Source organism: Theropithecus gelada, chromosome 1 (assembly GCF_003255815.1).
Source record: "Theropithecus gelada isolate Dixy chromosome 1, Tgel_1.0, whole genome shotgun sequence".
NCBI lineage: Eukaryota > Metazoa > Chordata > Mammalia > Primates > Cercopithecidae > Theropithecus > Theropithecus gelada.
In genome coordinates this window covers 119,309,118-119,331,597 of record NC_037668.1, presented here as the reverse complement: position 1 = coordinate 119,331,597, position 22,480 = coordinate 119,309,118, and the positions used below count along the sequence as shown (strand labels likewise).

At 37.5% G+C, this 22,480-nt stretch overlaps 1 protein-coding gene across 1 annotated transcript in view; it reads left to right on the top strand.

Moving 5' to 3' along the window:
• The first annotated feature begins 9,319 nt into the window (after nt 1-9,319).
• LOC112628644 (probable ATP-dependent DNA helicase HFM1) overlaps nt 9,320-22,480 on the top strand; it is a 132,227-nt gene continuing 119,066 nt past the window's right edge. The window contains 4 exon segments of the mRNA XM_025391750.1: nt 9,320-9,390; nt 13,988-14,100; nt 16,012-16,087; nt 16,123-16,356. Of these exon segments, the coding sequence (XP_025247535.1) occupies nt 9,320-9,390; nt 13,988-14,100; nt 16,012-16,087; nt 16,123-16,356 (494 nt within the window).

Here is a 22,480-nt window from a genome sequence, read left to right as displayed (position 1 = left end):
TATCACAAATGAATAATCATCTGCCAGTTGTGATAGCATCTCTTCCCTTTCCCTGTTTCCTGGAAAGGATTCCAGACAAATGTATTATTTCTGCTTCTACATAGTGTTTCTTATTTCTTGTTCTGTCTACACATCAATTTGTTCAGTATCTTAACTGGTTATTTGTATCATTGCAATATCTCGATTAACTATAAAATTATATCACCTGTAGAAACTATCTTATTTCTGGACAACATATATATAATAATAATGAATCTTTGATCATATGGCTGCAAGATCCTGCCAATTACTTTTTGGCCTGAGACAAAAAACAAAACAAAATATAACAAAAATGCTTTTTTAAAAGTATGTTTTCTACTCTGACTTCTGACATTTAAATATCTTTTAAAGATATCTGCCAGTGGCTTCTAAAAGTTCCTTTAAATAATCTTTTTGAAGATAAAATATGTTGCATGTTTCATTAATACAATCTTATATAAGATTCTGGATGCCAGATTCTTAATTATAATGCTCAGGTAAAGTCTACTCCAGATACCAACCACCTGAAGGAATATGTTAATTCTTATTTATACAGGGACTTTATAACAATGGCAAAAGAATTTGCTAAGAATGACTAAACCTAGTATACTCAATGTGAAGTATGTATAGTTTGCCTCACAAACCTAATGGAACATGTATACACTGGTTGTGAGTCCCCACATACTCCTCCTGAAGAAACTGGCATTCATTTTTACTTAGGAAATAATCTATGCTGGCGTAGAATATTTTCCTTTGTCCTCAATTTTGTGTCCTGGGATGTTTGCTTCCTAGTTCAGGGTTTGTGTTAACACATTTTAGAATCTAATTTATACAGTCAAGTACAAAGAACATCCATTGAATGCTGAACCTTTCTCAACTGTTTTCTATGGAAAGCTTATGTTCTTTGTAATATACCTTAGCTGGCTATGGCTCTATGGTGCATTGGTTCTAGGCCTAATTGGAACACCCTGTCTGGCAGTTCTATTAAGATCAACATTCTTGACTTTGGAGAACAGAAGGTATTTTAAATTCATTTTGGTAGGAGGAGTCAATTTTTGCCTGAAAAGAAAAATAAACAGATTTCCTGAAATACGAGTACAGGATCTTATACAAGACCATTAAACACTCTTCTTAGCCATTTGGAACTCAATGAATTGCTTTCTAATCAATTTATGTCATTATGTTCTCGGTTACCTAGATACTTACTAAATCTTTCCTAAAGAAAAATTATTCTGGCGAGGGATAGTGGCTCACACCTGTAATCTGAGCACTTTGGGAGGCCAAGGTGGATGGATTGCTTGAGGCAACGAGTTTAAGACCAGCCTGGGTAACATAGCAAGACCTCATCTCTACAAAAAATAAAAATAATTTTTTTAAAAATTAGCAGGGTGTGGTGTGGTGGTATGTACCTGTGGTCCCAGCTGCTTGGGAGGCTAAGGCAGGAGGATTGCTTGAGCCCAGGAGGTTAAGGTTACAATGAGCCATCACACCATTGCCCTCCAGCCTGGGCAACAGAGCAAGACCCTGAAAAAAGAAAGAGAGAAAGGAAGGAAGGGAGGGAGAGAGGAAGGGAGGAAACAAGGAAGGAAGGGAGGAAGGAAGGAAACAAGGGAGGGAGGGAGGAAGGAAGGAAGGAAGGAAGGAAGGGAGGGAGGAAGGAAGGAAACAAGGAAGGAAGGAAGGGAGGGAAGATTTTCTTTTGGTTTGTGTTTAATTCAGTCTTCCTTTTGTTATTTAAGTATCTAGTGAATTGGGCCTACCTCCCTAAACTTTTCTTTCCTCCTGAGAATCCCATCATATCAAACTACCTTTATTTCCTTTTTTCTTTTTTTTTCCTCAGAAATTAATTTTGTAGTCCTCAGATTCTTCTCAAACGATCTCTTCACTGTTTCTTGTCCAAATCTGACAATAAAAAACACATTCTGGCTGTCACCTGCAGAAAAATAGTCTTGAAACCTCAACATTTCTTGGTTCCTGCTTCTCTAGAGCCGTCAACATTAATTTTTCTTTTTCTTTCTTGCTTTTTTAGATACAGGATCTTGCTATCTATTGCCCCAGTTGGAGTGCAGTGGTGGGATCACAGCTCACTGCAGCCTGGAATTCCTTGGTTCAAGCCATTCTCCTGCCTCAGCCTGCCAAGCAGCCAGGACTATAGGCACACACCATCACGCCTGGTTAGTTTTTAAAATTTTGGTAGGGACGAAGTCTCGCTGTGTTGCCCAGGCTGAGACTAATTTTTCAATATCAATTCCTACTGACTAATCAGAGTGTAAAAGATGTGGATGTTACAAAGTAAAGAAAATTTTGGTTATATTGGATTTATCAGCTAGAACTCATGGCATTGGCTGTAACAGCATTACCATATGTCCCAGCAATTCCACTCCTAGGTACATATCCAAAGGAATTGAAAGCGGGCACTTAAACAGAGATATTTACACAGGAATCTTCATAGCAGTATTATTCACAAGAGCCAAAAGGTGGAAATGTGGGAACAACTCAGATGTCCATTAGCCCAGGATTACAAATGGATAAACAAAATGTGGTATATACATACAATGGAATATTATCGAGCCTTTAAAAGGGGTAAAAATCTGATCCATGTTACAACGTGGATGAACCTTGAAAACACTGTGCTAAGTGAATGATCCAGAAACAGAAGAACAAATATTGTATGATTTCACTTATATGAAGTACTTAGGATAGGTAAACTCAGAATTAGAAAGTATAATAGAGGTTACCAGAAATTAGGGGAAGGGGAAAAGGAGGAGTTCCTGTTTAATGGGCAGAAATTTCTTTTTTTCTTTCTTTTTTTTAAAATTATACTTTAAGGTCTGGGGTACATGCGCACAACGTGCAGGTTTGTTCCATAGATATACATGTGCCATGTTGGTTTGCTGCACCCATCAACTCGTCATTTACATTAGGTATTTCTCCCAACGCTATCCCTCCCCCAGCCCCCCACGCCAACAGGCCCCAGTGTGTGATGTTCCCCTCCCTGAATGGGCACAAATTTCTTAGTAGGGATAATGAAAAAGTTTTGGGTATGGATAAGAGTGGTGGTTATACAACATTGTGAGTGTATTTAATGTCCCTGAATTATACACTTATATATGGTTAAAATTATAAATATTATTCAGGTTTTACCACAATGAAAGAAAGAAAGTGCGCCTTCTAGTGGAAGCTGGGTGCAGAGAGCGCTCTGTATTCTTGGCTGCAGCTGTCTAGAATGGAGACTGTCTCGCTAAGCTGGGACTTGGGAGTCTTGGATAAAATACCACAGACTCTTGCCTTTCTTACCAAATTTTTATAATTCTTTCTTGAAGAGATGTTTCTTCTTTTGCTATTTGCCCTTAGGATCATTTCCAGAGGGTCGGAGTCATTTTTCTAGAATTTTCACCAGTTTCACTGAGAAGTGAGATAGCAGAGCTCTTTATGCAGTCATGCCAGAAGTTGATTGGGAAGACTATATTTCAAATGTTAGTTATGTTATTCAATTTGGAGGATTGCTTATAACGTTGTTGCACTGGTTGTAAAATTAAATCTTTAGGATTAAAATGTTTTCTTGAGAAACATGGCAACATTACTAAAAACCATGGCAATCCCTCCCCACAAAATGGGATTTTTAGTAACTTTATCACTGTCTTGAGTCTTCCTTTTAAAAACTGAAGCTTTGACATTTTTACTACATTATTTTAAGAGAAAGGTAAGGCTCTATAGATTCCCCACGCATTCTTGAATAAATGAGTGAATGAATGAATGAATGTTTTTGTTTATGAACATGGTGGCCATTTGCTACTGTGTGCTTTGACAGTAAGACTCCCCCTGTACCTGCTTGTTACTGAATTCTACAATTCTATCACTCAAACCCTATCTTAGTTCAAGCTGCTATAACAAATTACCATAGGCTGGGTGGCTTAAATAACAAACATTTTTCACAATTTTGGTGCCTGAGAAGTCCGAAATCACGGTGCAGGCAGATCCTGTATTTGGTGAGGGCCTCCTTCCTGGCTTGCAGATACCGTCCTCCTGTATCCTCACATGGCAGAAAAAGAGCGAGCTAACTCTCTGGCCTCTTAAAAGGGCACTAATCCTACTCATGAAGGCTCTACCCTTGTGAGTTAATTACCTCACAAAAGTCCCACCTCCAAATACCATCACATCGGGGGTTAGAATTCAATGTATGAATTTCAACACACTGGGGGGTTCACTATAGCAAATGCACGGTTTTGTTATTTTCCTCTATGCAGCCTATGGAAAGTAACTTTCCTCTCCAGTATTTTTGAGAGGAATGATAATTCAACCTTTCTATTAAGAATAGTTTATGCAATCAAAATGTTATTTTCTCCAAGAGACAAAGACTTGATATTTTATCAGTATCCGAATAACTGGCCTATCCAACTACTGGAATAATTTTACATCTCAGCAAAGGTGAAAGAAATTAATATTCATGAGCATTTACTGTGTGGTAGGACTATTGCAAATATTATTTTATTTAACCCTTGCAGCAGTATCTAGGAGTTAGAGCTTATTAGTATCATTGAAGATGAAGAATTAAGACTTAAAGGTTGGGTCTTTTCCAAGGTCATACAGCTAATTAACAGTAGAGCTGCAAGGAAAAAAGAGAACAGGAATAGGGCAGTCAGACAGCAGTAGGTTGGCCCTAGATGTCACAGGTGGGGGTTTCCAAAGGAAGGATAAATGTTTCTGCAAGAAAAGCATCATTGATTCGTTGCTATTTTATCATCTACAAAACATTCCCTGCCAAATCTTCAGACGACAATTCTAAAGAAACTTAAAAGGATAACTTATAGTTTGTTCATGTTTAAAGTCGAAGAACACATTATTGCCGTGTTTTTATAAACTCATGTTGACTAAACATATTTAAAGATCATTGTGTTTTAGAACATTTATTTCTGAAATTTAACTTTATTTCTGAATCAGCTTCCTCAGTAATACCGACCTCATGAGTGCCATTGTGGTATTTTATAAATAACATAGGTAAAATACTTTTTAGATATGAGGAGACTGGAAGTCCCAGAGCTGAGGCCTGGCTAACTTTTATGAGAAAGGCAGGTTGGGGTGTGTTTGTGTAGTTGTTGTACTCTTAGGGAAAGGGTACCACTTAGTAGACCCTTAGAACCCAGGATTAGGAGCTGTATTTAACGAGAATAGATACAGTAACCTGCAAGAGATAGATTCAAAACCAGTTACAAACTTTTGGAGAAAAAAAGGCAGGAAGGGAGAGGTTGGGGGCTCGGGCGATCCATTGCTTGGAGCTCGGCTTAGCCAGGCTGGGGGGTCCTCCCAGGGGCTGATGAATCGGCGCTCGACTGGCTTAGGAGCTGCCCGCAGGGAGGTGAGGTCTGGGGCCCGGACGCCCGCGGGGAAGGTGGGGACCGGGGCCCGACGCCCGCGGGGAAGTGGGGACCCAGCCCAGCCGTCCGGGCAGCGGTCGAGTTTTAAAGCCATCTGCCGGGCAGGCAGCGGACGGGTGCGGCGAGTTGTTGGTCACCAGCCGACTTCAGGCCGCGGGCTCAAGCCAGGCGCCTCAGCCGCGTTTCCAGTCAGAAAGCGGTGAGGCTTGAGGCGCGCTCGGGCGCAGGGCGGGCCCCGCTCCCCGCGGGGTGGGACTGACTGTGCGTCCGGCCCGCCCCTAGAGTCGGCTGATTGGTGTTCGGTTCCTGTGTCTTGTGTTCTGGTGTGTGGCGCCCCCTGAGCGAGCTCTGAGGGGACGTACCCACCTGTCTGAGCCGCCGGTTTCACAGCGGTGGTAGGAAGCGGGAAACTGGGGGTGGAGTGACGCGCCCCTGTGCCCGGTTCTTGCGCCACTCTCCGGGCCCTAAGGGCTCTGCCTTGGATGTAGGATATTCTCCTTAGGAAATCCACAGAGCTGTTATTTTGCTCTAGGTGCTGATTCGGTTCCCGGCCGGACCCTTCCAGCCCCGTTGGTGCCTGGGGAGAGGGGGTGACATCTGGGGCTCCGACAATTGTATGGTCCTTTCCCAGGCCGAGCCTCGGAGTAATTTGTTCCCGTTGATTTTTCCTTCTTTGTCAAATTCTCTGCAGTTATTTGACGGTCGGTTATTCCTGTAAATGTTGGTCCCAACTTCTTCCGTAACTCACAAACATTTCTAGCAAATCAATAATTTATATCTGAGTTTCTGTACTTTTAAAATAACGAGTATATTTCTGAGTAAAAATTGTAATAAATAAGTAATAGGCCTGCAATTTTATATAAGTTTATGCAATAATTGTATACAATAAAATAATTTTATACAATAAGTAAAGATTACAGAAGACAAAACGGTGAATTGTCATTAATATAACTAGAGATTAATTGTATCTAGTTGTAGTAATATAATTAGAGATTGACATTAATATAACTAGAGAAGGTGCAGATCGGCACTGCAAATTATGTAGTCTCAAAAATAGTTTAAGTATTTTAACAGTGATTATAGCAGAGCAGACACTTAAAACTATCTGGGATGATATTGTTTATTTCGTTTGGCAATCTAATTTTGTGCCACATGCTGAAACTAAAACTTTAATAAATAATAAATAATAGGAACTTAGAAAATCTGAATCTAAACCTAGAACTTTAATTAATTTAAAATAGCATCCCCTCACATCACAAACTCATACTGAACTGTAGCAAGGTCCCTTGTAGGACCTGTGTTTCTTTTTTTAAAAAAGATTTATTTACATTTTGAACGTGCTAAATTCATCATCTTTTAGAACCTTCAAGATTTTATTTACATAAATCCTGAACTAGAAAAAAATTTCACATTTTTTAGATTGGTCAAATTTTAAGTTTCTAAGTTAACAGAAAATTATTTTTATTTAACATTATTTTTATAAACTGGTTATTGCTAATGCATTTATTCCACAGTAGATTCTTATGGACCATTTACTGTGTGCCAGGCACTATTCTGGGTTATTGGAACACATTAGTGAGCAAAAATTCCCTGCTTGCTCTAGAGGGAGAAACATAATAAAGAACTAAGCTTATACTATAATGTTAGTTATCAATTCATGCTATGAAGAAAAATAATGCAGGATGAGAGGATGCAGTTTTAGATAAGGGGTGTTTTTTTTCCATAGGAGTGCATAAGAACTAAAATATGGCCGGGCATGGTGGCTCAAGCCTGTAATCCCAGCACTTTGGGAGGCCGAGGTGTGCGGATCACGAAGTCAGGAGATGGAGACCATCCTGGCAAACACGGTGAAACCCCGTCTCTACTAAAAATACAAAACAAACAAAAAAAAGAAATTAGCCGGGTGTGGTGGCGGGCGCCTGTAGTCCCAGCTACTCCGGAGGCTGAGGTGGGAGAATGGCGTGAACCCGGGAAGCGGAGCTTGCAGTGAGCCGAGATCGTGCCACTGCACTCCAGCCTGGGCGACAAAGCGACACTCCGTATCAAAAAAAAAAAAAAAAAAAAACTAAAATATGTACACGACATTTTTATTCTGAACCCAAACAAGTTATATTCTTGTATGCTAGAGCTAGAAATAAGAAATTCTTTTGAAAATATATACTGTTTGTATAGGAGGTTTTTGTTAGTTCATGCAACACTTTTCTTCCCAAATGTTTTAAATTTGTAGTTTTGTTGTCTATTTGTAGTTGCTTTGGGAAGAAAGTATTCAAGTGTGTAAATGTTAGCCTTAAGATTTTCGACTTAAATTCTGAGGTAGCAAAGCCATATGAAAGTGGTCTGGTGAGATTTATTTTAGAAAAAGTTTCTTTTGTTTGAACGTAGTTTTCCTAAAACTAGAAAGGGAACATTTTATTTGTTACTTTTTGGGCACTATAAAAACGTGATTAACATTTTCATTTATACTTTTTCAGATAATTGTTTTCAAGTTCTGAAATTGTTTACTTAAAGCTGTTAAAGACTTCGCATATTTCTGAATGACTCCCTCTACCTCCTGCCCTGTTATCCTAGGCTTAAATTGTTTTAGACATTTATAGAACCACACTAATTTGTTTCATTTTTACACTTGTTTTTGTTGGTAACTGATTAATAGATAGAGAAAAATGAAGAGGGCAATTATATTAAACAGATGGAAGGGGGAAGAACCCAATAAGGAAAATAGCGAAAACCCCCACAATATTCTATATCAGTAAGAACAGCCCTAAAGTATATATACAGGTTTAGTTCTCATACAGTAGCATTTGTCAAGTGGAAACATTCTCCCTTCCCCACATCACTCCCACTTGTATCTCATCCCCACATCAAGGAGGATTCAAAATTGGAGAGACATAATCTGACTTGGTAATGCGTATTTCTCCACTAGATGGCATTAATACAATATCTTTGATTGTAGTTTCTATCTTGAGGACAAATTTACAATGTATTAACTAAAGCAGAAGAAACAGAAATGTGATTTATGTTTTACAATTTGTTCATCTGATTTTATGTTTTGTCATATAGAATGTCCTATGGTGTTTAAGAATTTAGAAAAAAATTGGGATATGCAAGGAAAAATAATTCTAATGGGAGCAATGTGTGTATCTAGAGACTAGTTTTCTTTTTTAATCACGTTTGCATCTTTGTTCAACCGAGATTTTTGTTATGTTCCAAGATGGCCAATGCTGAATGTTTTTTTTTTTTGAGACGACATTGTATAATATTGTAAATATGCATATATATGTTAAACTTATAATTTTTTTATTTGGGAAAAGTTCAAACATATGAAAAAAATTATAATGAGCCCCATGTACCTATTAAATAGCTTTAGCTGGGATCAACTCATTGTCAATATTATTTCAATACTCTTTCATCTCTCTCCTTTATTTTGAAGCAAATCCCTGCATATGTACATAGTATATTGTTAGAGGTGCACACATTCACAATAAAATGTGCTGCCCTAACTCAAAAATAATGATGTGAACAAAGTGTTAAGAGCCCAAGAAGACTGATTAATTCTGCCTTGAGGAAGAAGACAAATTCAGAAAAGCCTTTGAAGAAGAAATGACATTTGACCTATACCTTGAAGGATGGATAGGAATTTGCCAGTTGGAGAATGGAAGAAAGCATATTCCAAGCATTGGAGCACTATGAAGAGAAGGGAGCAAGTTTGAATCCATGAATGAGTGGAAAGCAGAGAATAATGTATTTGAATGTTGAGGTGCTTCGAAGGAAGTTGCAGACGATGAAGCTGGAAGGATAGTCTTTGGTTATATTTTACAGGAGACTGTGGAAAATTAGTGATTATAGTTTATACAGAAATATTTTTCTACATCTTTATAAACTGCTTTTTCCATATTTTGTAGATTTATGACAAAGTCCAGTTTTCAACAATGCTGGAATCAAATGATTGCTTGCTTTCCTTGGATAATTTGTTTTTTGAAAAACCAGGTGAAGTTGAAAAGTAAGTCTCCCTTAAAGATTGATAACACAGTGTATTACTTTAGGGTTTTTTGAATTTGGGTGAGTTTTAGTTTTCTCTCTGGTAAATATACAAATAAAAATGAGGAATCCACAGAATGATATTTCAGTTACATATTTGGTAAACATGGAATTCTCTTACCAGTAAGAGGGGAGTAACTGAAGTTTAACATCTTAAATGTTATAATTTTAAAAATAGAATAGATTTGGGCCAGGCGTAGTGGCTCACGCCTGTAATCCCAGCACTTTGGGAGGCTGAGGCAGGTGGATCACCTGAAGTTAGGAGTTCAAGACCAACCTAGCCAACATAGTGAAACCCTCTCTCTACTAAAAGTACAAAAAAATTAGCTGGGCTTGATGGTGCATGCCTCTAATCCCAGCTACTTGGGAGGCGGAGGCATGAGAATCGCTTGAAGCCTGAGGCGTAGGTTGCAGTGAGCCAAGATGGCACCACTGCACTCTAGCCAGAGCAACAGAGTGAAACTCTGTCTGAAAAAAACACAAAGAAAGAAAGAATAGATTCTTGCCTATTTGGCTTGCATTTATTTGCATATCTGGTTTGTTCATATTATTTTTGGCCAAGCTAAAAATGGGAAATAATGCTCAAAGAGTAGCTCAGGACAAGGAATGACATCACCATTTGGAAACAATGAACAGTATTCCAAAGGCAAAGTATGATAGGCACATTAAGTGATGGCAGGAAGTAGGGATGGGAATAAAGATGTAAGACCAAAGAAAACAAGACTAGAGAGTAGGTAGTATGTTAAATACTGACTTTTATGGATTTTCATGTGCATTGTTCAATTTTGAGTTTTCTATGTATTTTTAGTGTATTGTACTATCCTATTTTAATGAGGTGTATTTATTGCCTCATTTATTATTTTACTTGTTCATTCAAATATTGATTGAAAGTTGAAAGGGTTATAAAAAGGATGAAACAGACTTTTACTTACAAAATACTTAAAATCTAGTTGAGATTAAACACACAAATGGAAAGGCATTAATAAGTAATATGACCATGTAAATAATCATCTATACTGGAACACTTTTGAGAGTGAAAGAGCACATCCAACTGAGGCAACATGTGTTAATCAGGACTGGCCAATGCAAATTTTGTAACATGGTTGTTTTTCTGAAAATATAGTCAAAAATATGTGCAAAGCAAATGAGAAGCCTATGTTCATGCAGCGAAATTTCAGACTTGGAAGGAAGGTTGTCTTGCTCTACACAGTCAGGTCAGGCTTTTTGGGTAGTAGGGGGAGACTTCAGGAGGCTTTGAAGGATTTGATAATTTCTATAGGAAGAGAAGTAGGCATTTGAAGGCACAGTGGTAGAGCAAGAGAAAAAGGATGGAGATGGGACAATTCATGGTACTTTTAAGGATAACGTGTAGAGAATTTTCCTTGAGTAGATGATTCATGAAGTGGAAACATTGGGACATAAAGTTAGAAATTCTAAGTTGAGGTTAGATGGTGATGTGTGTTAAATGCTGGAATAAAGATTTTGGATAGAATTCACTGTGGGTTAAAAACCTTGGAATTAACAAATATTTATTGAAATTATGTAAAGGACTTTGCTAAGTATGCTAATGTAAATGGACATAAAAACAAAACTCTTAGGTGTTTATAATCTAGAGGGAGTATCAAATATGTATCTGTCACATCTATTCATCTACGTATCTGTTTCTGTCTATTATCTATTGGTACATTCACACAGCTCAAGGCAGACTATGATACATACTATAGGTTCCCTCTATAAGAAGAAGGGAGGAGAAAATCTTTGGGAACCTAGGGAGATTTCTTGGAAAAGGTAGGATTTGAGCCAGCCTTTGAATATAAGCTCTAGTGCCTAGAACAATACATGGTACATAGTACACAGTAAATAATTACTGAATGGATTAATGAATGAATAAAACGGTGGATTTCTGTAGGTAGATATCAGAGTGGGGCAAGGCACAGGGGAAAGCTGAGTAAATATCTTTGAATGCAGGTGAGGAGTGACCAGGCACAGTGGCTTACACCTGTAATCCCAGCACTTTGGGAGGTTGAGGTGGGCAGATCACTTGAGTCCAGGAGTTTGAGACTATCCTGGCCAACATGGTGAAACGCCGTCTCTGCTAAAAATACAAAAAGTAGCCAGACATGGTGGTATATGCCTGTAATCCCAGCTACTGGGGAGGCTGAGGCATGAGAATCACTTGAACCCAGGAGGTGGAGGTTGCAGTGATCTGAGATCTCGCCACTGCACTCCAACCTGGGTGGCAGAGTGAGACTTGTCTCAGGAGGAAAAAAAAAAGATGAGGAGAGACAGAATGCATTATCTATTTGTTATACATCAGGGAGTTCAGTTTAGTTTGGACTGTAAGGTATGTGTAGGAGAGTTAAAACTGTAAGGTGGTCTAAGGCCACTAGGAAGTTTGGCAATCTTTCAAAGCCACTGAAGGATTTTGAATGGAGTAATGTAATGAAAACAATTCCAAATGAATGTGGTAGGAACCTGTAAAATTAATTAGAGAGAAATCCTGGAGGCAGTGAGGGCAGTTAATAAGAGCCTTGATTATGATAATGACCATGGAAACACAAAGGAAATGATGAATTTAAGAAGCATTACAAGGAATATACAATAAGACCTAATATGTATCTAGATCTACTTAGTAAAAAAGATACTGTAGTTTGGATTCTAGGTAACTGGGATGATGATGTCACCTCTGGAAAAAAGATCGGGAAATTATAAGGAAGATTTGATTTTATTAAGAGGCAGAATAGTAGAGCTATTATTCCTCTTTTTTGGATTTTCTGAAATAGTCCTTGTGTAGAAAAGAGTTAACATAGCAGCCTAAACTGCTGTTCTTGAAAAGGCCTGCTTGCAAGGTTGGCTTTGGCTAGAGTCTGGGAACTTAGATTTCAGGAAGATCCCCTCCATTAGCTGACAACAGAGGCTTACTGTGTGTAAACTGTTTATACAAATAATATGGTTTATATGAACACCTGCTTTTTTTCTGTGATTCTGGAATTTAGGTGTGTGCCAGATAGGGGATGCTTATGCTAATATTAGTTAGCACCCAATAAAAACCGGGGCATTGAGTCCCTGAAGAGCTTCCCTTCTGTGGCAACATTTCATGGGTATTGTCCTAAGTCATTACTGAGATAATTAAGTGCCTCTCACAGTCTGCTGGGAGAAGACTCTTAAAAGCTCATGCCTGGTTTTCCTTGAACTTTGTCCTGGTAGCCATGAGTAGGACTGTATGCTGAGTCTTATGAGTCATTTTAGGGAATTATTGAACTGGGGGTGATCTTGGGCACCCTCTGACATAGTCCTAAATTTTAAAAGATCTGGCCTGTTATTAAACAGTCTGTCAGATGTTGCCAGATAATGCGTTGTAGATTTTTTACTTGGAAAATATGGTCAGAGTAGCTATGTGCTAGGTGCTCTGAGAGACAGAAAAGTAAAAGACTGAGTCTCTCACTTTAGAGAGCATAACATCCTAAATGACTAGATCGTAAAATCTTTGGGACTTGGTATAGACAAAATATATGATGCTCTTCTCAACTTTATTTCCTGTCACCCAACACTTATCTTTTTGTCCTAATGAAGAACAAGTCAACTTTGATGGGAAAGGACCCTTTAAAGCAGTATCAGTTAACACGATCACAGTTGAAAGACAAGGAGGGGTAGTTAATGATGCCAACAGGGTGGCAAAAATTTCAATTACTATAGGTTATAAAGAGATTGTCAATTTCAAATGATTTCTTGGCTTTTTCTGTAGTTTGTAGATGGTTCTGGACTAAGAATATTTAGGTTAGGACATTAAGTTGTAATAATGTTATAGGAATACTCTAGAACAATGGTCCCCAACCTTTTTGGTACCAGGGACTGAATTTGCAGACAGTTTTTCCACAGATGGTTTCGGGATGAAACTGTTCCACCTCAGATCATTAGGCATTAGATTCTCATAAGGAGCATGCAACCTAGAGCCCTCTCATGTGCAGTTCACAATGGGGCTCACACTCCTGTGAGAATCTAATGCCCTTGTTAATCTGACAGGAGTCGGAGCTCAGGCAGTAATGCTCACTTGCCCGCTGCTCACCTCCTGCTGTGCAGCCAGGTTCCTAACAGGCCAGTATCAGTCTGTGGCCCAGGGGTTTTGGATCCCAGCTCTGGAATACCAGTGATGGTGTAATTTACACATTGGTGACCTGTGATTAGTTGTGAGGTATGTCAAGTAATTTGTTACTTGTAATAGTTAAAATGCTAAAGTTTGAGAATGATTTACTCCTTTTTTTTTATATTGGAGCAGATTTAAGATTCCTGTTTCTGGCATTTGAATTGGAGAAAAGGAAATAGAGTTATTGCCATTATTTAGGTAGCATATCTCTCTCACACAACAGAATCATTAATCCTATGATACATGAGGGTAAAAGGTTGAGAACACTGCTGTGTAGGGATAAATCAAAATGCTGACAGAAAGTTAATTTATAGGATGTTTAAGAGTCTATAATTGAGTAATGTTTAATAAATACATAGCTTCTCATGTTACATCTTTATTAACATATATACTCACATTTTTATATTTTACATAGCCATCCAGATTATGAAAAGTCATTAGATTGGTTTCTCCCTCCTGCTCCATTGATTTCAGAAATTCCAGATACTCAGGAGTTAGATGAAGAATTAGAAAGTCATAAACTGTGAGGTAAATTATCGCATATTTGTTTTGAAGCCAAACCCATACAGTTCATGGCAATATATTTTTTAAAGCCCTGATTTGATTGTTACACATTGTGTATGCATGTATCATAATATTGCATATGCCCCCAAAATATGTATACTCATATTGGGTATTGGTTTCAGAAATTTCAGATACTCAGGAGTTAGAGTAAGAATTAGAATGTCTGGGAGGCCGAGGTGGGCGGATCACGAGGTCAGGAGTTCGAGACCATCCTGGCCAATATGGTGAAACCCCATCTCTACTAAAAATACAAAAAAACTAGCTGGGTGTAGTGGCATGCGCCTGTAGTCCCAGCTACTTGGGAGGCTGAGGCAGGAGAATGGCATGAACCCAGGAGGCGGAGGTTGCAGTGAGCTGAGATCGCACCACTGTATCACTCTATCCTGGGCAATAGAGGGAGAATCCGTTTCAAAAAAAAAAAAAGAAAGTAATAAACTGTTTGATAAATTATCACTTATTTATTGTGAAGCCAAACCCATACAGTTCATGGCAGTATTTTTTAAAAAAATTCTGATTTGATCATTACACATTGTGTATGCATATATCAGAAATATCAGCTATCCCCCCAACATATGTATACTCATTATGTAAACAATTAAAATTTCTTTATTTTAATGAAATAAAATGAAAGTCAGATCCTTCTTTTATTAAAAAGAGTGCTCACCAAGCTGGATGCAGTGGCACTTGCCTGTAACCCCAGCTACTTCGGAGGCTGTGAATAGCCACTGCACTCCAGCCCGGGCAACATAGTGAGACCCTATCTCTAAATAAATAAACAAACAAACAGACCCCCCTCATCTCTAAATACATACATACCCCCCCAAAACAAAATAGTGCCCACCAAATCTTAAAATTTAAAACATTTGTCTTCTCTGTACATATAATACACATACATATGCATACATAAATGCACACAATACACTATTACACACACGTGTTGATTTTTTGTTTTATGAATATTTTTTCTGTTACTATTAAAATTCCTATCACTACTGTTCAGTTTTTGCCTTGCCATTTACTAAAGGTAAGATCGCCTGGTAACCAGCTCCCAGAAATACTGAGTGAAAAAAGTGAGATGCAGAAGATTAAATATAGTGTGATACCATTTTTAAAAAGCTCAAAAACAAGCACACTCAAACAATGTATGCGAGCTAATGGAATATTAGTAAAATTTTAATTTTTAAATTGGATCATAGGCTCATACACATACATTTTATGATTAAGCTTTGTAATTTACATATATGTTTTATATATACTTATATCAAATAATATATAGCATAGAGTATAATGTAGATACATAGATGCTAAAGCAAATTTAAGTTCTAGTAAGACATCCAAATTCCCCCTAAACTTCCCTAAAAATTCTTATAAAGCTTCGAAAGAAACCTTTAAAATTCTGTCACTCTGATGAAAACATTCCTTTATTTTGATTTTAGAAACAAGACTACAAACTTAAAAGCATTAGATATGTTAATAATGAATTGTGTTTGGTAACATTTTATATAATTGGTCATGGTATTTCTGTGTGTAAATCATTTATATAAATTTTAAATCTTCATAATTACTTGTATAATTATATCATTTGTTATGGGTCAGAAAGAAATTAAACTTATTTTATAATGCAGGTACTATGGAAACTTCAGATTTAATTCAATAATTCCATATTAATTTCTGGGTGTCGTTTAGTGATGTAATATACCATAAGTGTAACAATTACCTGTATTTTAAAACCTATGGTGTCATAGATTATCTTATTATTAGTGCTTTGCTTTTGGCTTTCATATTTAACTTGGAATTTTTATTGAAGTTTTTCATCATTTTGAAAATTTCCTTTAATGGAGAACATGTAATAATTAATATATTCTTTTTTTGTAGGTCAGGAAAAGAGGCCAAAAATGTTAACATCAAATTTAAAGATAACTAATGAAGACACAAATTATATTTCGCAAAGATAACTAATGAAGACACAAATTATATTTTGCCAACACAAAAATTCCAATTTGCCTTTCCTTCTAATAAATATGAACAGGATGATCTAAATTTAGAAGGGGTAGGTAAAAATGACTTATCACATGTTGCTGGCAAGCTGACATATGGTTCTCAGAAATATAAAAATCACATTGGCACTGAGATAGCACCTGAGAAGAGTGTTCCTGATGATACAAAATTAGTTAATTTTGCAGAAGATAAAGGAGAGAGCACATCAGTATTCTGGAAAAGGTAATTATTATAATTAAACCAAATAATATTCTGTGAATAAATTTGAATATTTGTACATCTAAAAGTATTAAATATGGTAGAATGTGAATGAGAAAAACAGCAAAATTCTATCTCCTAAATAATTCCTTACTTTCTGCATTCCTGGTGTCATAGTCCTTGTCCTACACATAAAAATAACCATAATTGTAATATTTAACTGTCTACTACAAATGGTACCACAATAGGCCAGGTGGGACACAGGAATCTTCATTTTGAACAAATTTTCTAGGTGATTATTATGCATACAAAAGTTCGAGGCCCATTTTCCTAATGCCTTGAGTTTTAAACAGAGGAGTGAAATTAGATTTTCTTTTCTTTAAGAGTCCATTGGCCCCAGTATGGAGAATAAATTATAATAGAAGGGAGTTAAAATAAATTGTGAAGGTCCACTTAAAAGATTGTCTTATTAATCTAGATGGGAGAAAGTGGTAGCCAGACCTAGGACAGTGGTATCAGGAATGGAGACAATCCAGAATGATTTAGGAGATACAATCCCACAGGACTTAAGTGATTATAGGATATGAGATCTGACTCCTAGGTTTTTGGTTTGAGCCAGAATGATGAAGGCTGGTGGTGCCCTTTTTTGATTTATAGAACTGTAAAGTAAGAACAGGTTCAAGGGAAGGTGATGAGTACAGATATGGCCATGTTGATTTTAGATATTTATAAATAGTCCAAATATTCAATTGGGTATGTGGATTCAAGATTCAGAAGAAGTTTAGTTGATTGTTTTTGTTTTCTCTGACATAGGAGATGTGGTTATCTGTGGAGTTTGAGGGGAAAAGTGAGAGTACTGAGCAAGAATGAGAAGAGTGGAATAAATTATGGAGAATGGGAAAGCAGTCTAATTAGAATAATGGTAGGATTGATGGACACTGTAAAGGGTCTGGCTGATGTTGATCTCTATATGTTTGTAATAACGGCTTTATTAAGATATAATTTACATACCATAAAATTCACCTTTTTAAAGTGTAGAATTACTTTATTTTCTTATTTTTTTCATTCTTACATATTTACCCACATTGGTTTTTATAATACAGTTTTGCAACCACCACTATTAACTAATTTTAAAACATTTTCATCTCCTGCAAAATAAATTCCTTACTAATTAACAATTACTCTTCATTCCTCCCTTTCCACAGCACCTGGTGACCACTAATCTACTTTCTGTCTCTATCATCTCTATGGATTTACCTATTCTAAACATTTCATATAGGTGGAATTATACAAAATATGGCCATTTGTGTCTGGCTTCTTTCACTTAACATTTTTTTTGGAGGTGAGTATTTTTTTCTTTTCTTTTTTTAATTACACTTTAAGTTCTAGGGTACATGTGCACAACGTGCAGGTTTGTTACATATGTATACATGTGCCATGTTGGTGTGCTGCACCCATTAACTCATCATTTACACTAGGTATTTCTCCTAATGCTATCCCTTCCCCAGCCCCTCACCCCACAACAGGCCCTGGTGTGTGATGTTCCCCACCCTGTGTCCAAGTGTTCTTATTGTTCAGTTCCCACCTATGAGTGAGAACATGTGGTGTTAGGTTTTCTGTCCTTGCAAAAGTTTGCTCAGAATGATGATTTCAAGCTTCATCCATGTCCCTGCAAAGGAGGTGAACTTATCCTTTTTTATGGCTGCATAGTATTCCATGGTGTATATGTGCCACATTTTCTTCTTCTTATTATTATTTATTTAAGTTCTAGGGTACATGTGCACAATGTGCTGGTTCGTTACATATGTATACGTGTGCCATGTTGGTGCGCTGCACCCATTAACTCGTCATTTACATTAGGTATATCTCCTAATGTTATCCCTTCCCCCTCCTTCCACTCCATGACAGGCCCTGGTGTGTGATGTTCCCCTTCCTGTGTCCAAGTGTTCTCATTGTTCAGTTCCCACCTATGAATGAGAACATGCGGTGTTTGGTTTTTGGTCCTTGCGATAGTTTGCTGAGAATGATGGTTTCCAGCTTCATCTATGTCCCTACAAAGAACATTAACTCTTCCTTTTTTGTGGCTGCATAGTATTCCATGGTGTATATGTGCCATATTTTCTTAATCCCATCTATCATTGACGAACATTTGGGCTGGTTCCAAGTCTTTGCTATTGCGAATACTACCGCAATAAACATACGTATGCATGTGTCTTTATGGCAGCATAATTTATAATCCTTTGGGTATATACCCAGTAATGGGGTGGCTGGGTCAAATGGTATTTGTAGTTCTAGATCCTTGAGGAATTGCCACACTGTCTTCCACAGTGGTTGAACTAGTTTACAGTCCCACCAACAGTGTAAAAATATTCCTATTTCTCCACATCCTCTCCAGCACCTGTTGTTTCCTGACTTTTTAATGATCACCATTCTAACTGGTGTGAGATGGTATCTCATTGTGGTTTTGATTTGCATTTGTCTGATGGCCAGTGATGATGGGGATTTTTTCATGTGTCTGTTGGCTGCATAAATGTCTTCCTTTGAGAAGTGTCTGTTCATATCCTTTGCCCACTTTTTGGTGGGGTTGTCTGTTTTTTTCTTCTAAATTTGTTTGAGTTCTTTGTAGATTCTGGATATTAGCCCTTTGTCAGATGAGTAGATTGCAAAATTTTTCTCCCATTCTGTAGGTTTCCCATTCACTCTGATGGTCGTTTCTTTTGCTGTGCAGAAGCTCTTTAGTTTAATTAGATCCCATTTCTGTATTTTGGCTTTGGTTGCTATTGCTTTTGGTGTTTTAGTCATGAAGCACTTGCCCATGCCTATGTCCTGAATGGTATTGCCTAGATTTTCTTCTAGGGTTTTAATGGTTTTAGGTCTAACATTTGAGTCTTTAATCCATCTTGAATTAATTTTTGTATGAGGTGTAAGGAAGGGATCCAGTTTCAACTTTCTAAATATGGCTAGCCAGTTTTCCTGGCACCATTTATTAAATAGGGAATCCTTTCCCTATTTCTTGTTTCTGTCAGGTTTGTCAAAGATCAGATGGTTGTAGATGTGTGGTATTATTTCCGAGGACTCTGTTCTGTTCCATTGGTCTACATCTCTGTTTTGGTACCAGACCATGCTGTTTTGGTTACTGTAGCCTTGTAGTATAGTTTGACCTCAGGTAGTGTGATGCTTCCAGCTTTGTTCTTTGGGCTTAGGATTATCTTGGTAATGTGGGCTCTTTTTTGGTTCCATATGAAGTTTAAAGTTGTTTTTTCCAATTAGGTGAAGAAAGTCATTGGTAGCATTGAATCTATAAATTACCTTGGGCAGTATGGCCATTTTCATGATATTGATTCTTCCTATCCATGAGCATGGAATGTTCTTCCATTTGTTTGTGTCCTCTTTTATTTCGTTGAGCAGTGGTTTGTAGTTCTCCTTCAAGAGGTCCTTCACATCCCTTGTAGGCTGGATTCCTAGGTATTTTATTCTCTTTGAAGCAATTGTGAATGGGAGTTCACTCATCGTTTGGCTCTCTGTTTGTGTGTTATTGGTGTATAGGAATGCTTGTGATTACTGCACATTGATTTTGTATCCTGAGACTTTGCTGAAGTTGCTTATCAGCTTAAGGAGATTTTGGGCTGAGACGATGGGGTTTTCTAAATATACAATCATGTCATCTGCAAACAGGGACAATTTGACTTCCTCTTTTCCTAGTTGAATACCCTTTATTTCTTTCTGCTGCCTGATTGCCCTGGCCAGAACTTCCAACACTATGTTGAATAGGAGTGGTTCTAGAGGGCATCCCTGTCTTGTGCCAGTTTTCAAAAGGAATGCTTCCATTTTTTGCCCATTCAGTATGATATTGGCTGTGGGTTTGTCATAAATAGCTCTTATTATTTTGAGATACATCCCAACAATACCGAATTTATTGAGAATTTTTAGTATGAAAGGCTGTTGAATTTTGTCAAAGGCCTTTTCTGCATCTATTGAGATAATCATGTTGTTTTTTGTCTTTCGTTCTGTTTATATGATGGATTACATTTATTGATATACATATGTTGAACCAGCCTTGCATCCCAGGGATGAAGCCCACTTGATCATGGTGGATAAGCTTTTGATTTGCTGCCGGAATTGGTTCACCAGTATTTTATTGAGGATTTTTGCATCTATGTTCATTAGGGATATTGATCTAAAATTCTCTTTCTTTGGTGTGTCTCTGCCAGGCTTTGGTATCAGGATGATGCTGTGCCACATTTTCTTAATCCAGTCTATCATTGATGGACATTTGGGTTGGTTCCAAGTCTTTGCTATTGCAAATAGTGTCGCAATAAACATACATGTGCATGTGTCTTTATAGCAGCATGATTTATAATCCTTTGGGTATATACCCAGTAATGGGGTGGCTGGGTCAAATGGTATTTGTAGTTCTAGATCCTTGAGGAATCGCCACACTGTCTTCCACAATGGTTGAACTAGTTTACAGTCCCACCAACAGTGCAAAAGTGTTCCTATTTCTCCACATCCTCTCCAGCACCTGTTGTTTCCTGACATTTTAATGATTGCCATTCTAACTGGTGTGAGATGGTATCTCACTATGGTTTTGATTTGCATTTGTCTGATGGCCAGTGATGATGGGCATTTTTTCATGTGTTTGTTGGCTGCATAAATGTCTTCTTTTGAGAAATGTCTGTTCATATCCTTCGCCCACTTTTTAATAAGGTTGTTTTTTTCTTGTAAATTTAAGTTCTTTGTAGATTCTGGATATTAGCCCTTTGTCAGATAAGTAGATTGCAAAATTTTTCTCCCATTCTGTAGGTTTCCTGTTCACTCTGATGGTCGTTTCTTTTGCTGTGCAGAAGCTCTTTAGTGTAATTAGATCCCATTTCTGTATTTTGACTTTGGTTGCCATTGCTTTTGGTGTTTTAGTCATGAAGCACTTGCCCATGCCTATGTCCTGAATGGTATTGCCTAGATTTTCTTCTAGGGTTTTAATGGTTTTAGGTCTAACATTTGAGTCTTTAATTCATCTTGAATTAATCTTTGTACAAGGTGTAAGGAAGGGATCCAGTTTTAGCTTTCTGCATATGGCTAGCCAGTTTTCGCAGCACCATTTATTAAATAGGGAATCCTTTCCCCATTTCTTGTTTTTGTCAGGTTTGTCAAAGATCAGATGGTTGTAGATACGTGGTACTATTTCCCAGGTCTCTGTTCTGTTCCATTTGTCTATACCTCTGTTTTGGTACCAGTACTGTGCTGTTTTGGTTACTGTAGCCTTGTAGTATAGTTTGACATCAGGTAGTGTGATGCCTCCAGCTTCGTTCATTTTGCTTAGGATTGTCTTAGCAAGGCAGGCTCTTTTTTGGTTCCATATGAAGTTTAAAGTAGTTTTTTCCAATTATGTGAAGAAAGTCATTTGTAGCTTGATGGGGATGGCATTGAATCTACAAATGACCTTGGGCAGTATGGCCATTTTCACAATATTGATTCTTCATATCCATGAGCATGAAATGTTCTTCCATTTGTGTCCTCTTTTATTTCGTTGAGCAGTGGTTTGTAGTTCTTCTTGAAGAGGTCCTTCACATCCCTTGTAAGTGGGATTCCTAGGTGTTTTATTCTCTTTGTAGTAATTATGAATGGGAGTTCACTCATGATTTGGCTCTCTGTCTGTTATTGGTGTATAGGAATGCTTGTGATTTTTGCACATTGATTTTGTATCCTGAGACTTTGCTGAGGTTGCTTATCAGCTTAAGGAGATTTTGAGCTGAGATGATGGGGTTTTCTAAATATATAATCATGTCATCTGCAAACAGGGACAATTTGACTTCTTCTTTTCCTAATTGAACACCTTTTATTTCTTTCTCCTGCCTGATTGCCCTGGCCAGAACTTCCAACACTATGTTGAACAGGAGTGGTTCTAGAGGGCATCCCTGTCTTGTGCCAGTTTTCAAAGGGAATGCTTCTGGTTTTTGCCCATTCGGTATGATATTTTCTGTGAGTTTCCATAAATGGCTCTTATTATTTGGAGATATGTCCCATCAATACCTAGTTTATTGAGAGTTTTTAGCATGAAGGGCTGCACTTAACATAACATTTTTAAGGTTCATGCATGTTGCGTTATGTATCAGTCTTTCTCTTTCTTTCTTTCTTTCTTTCTTTCTTT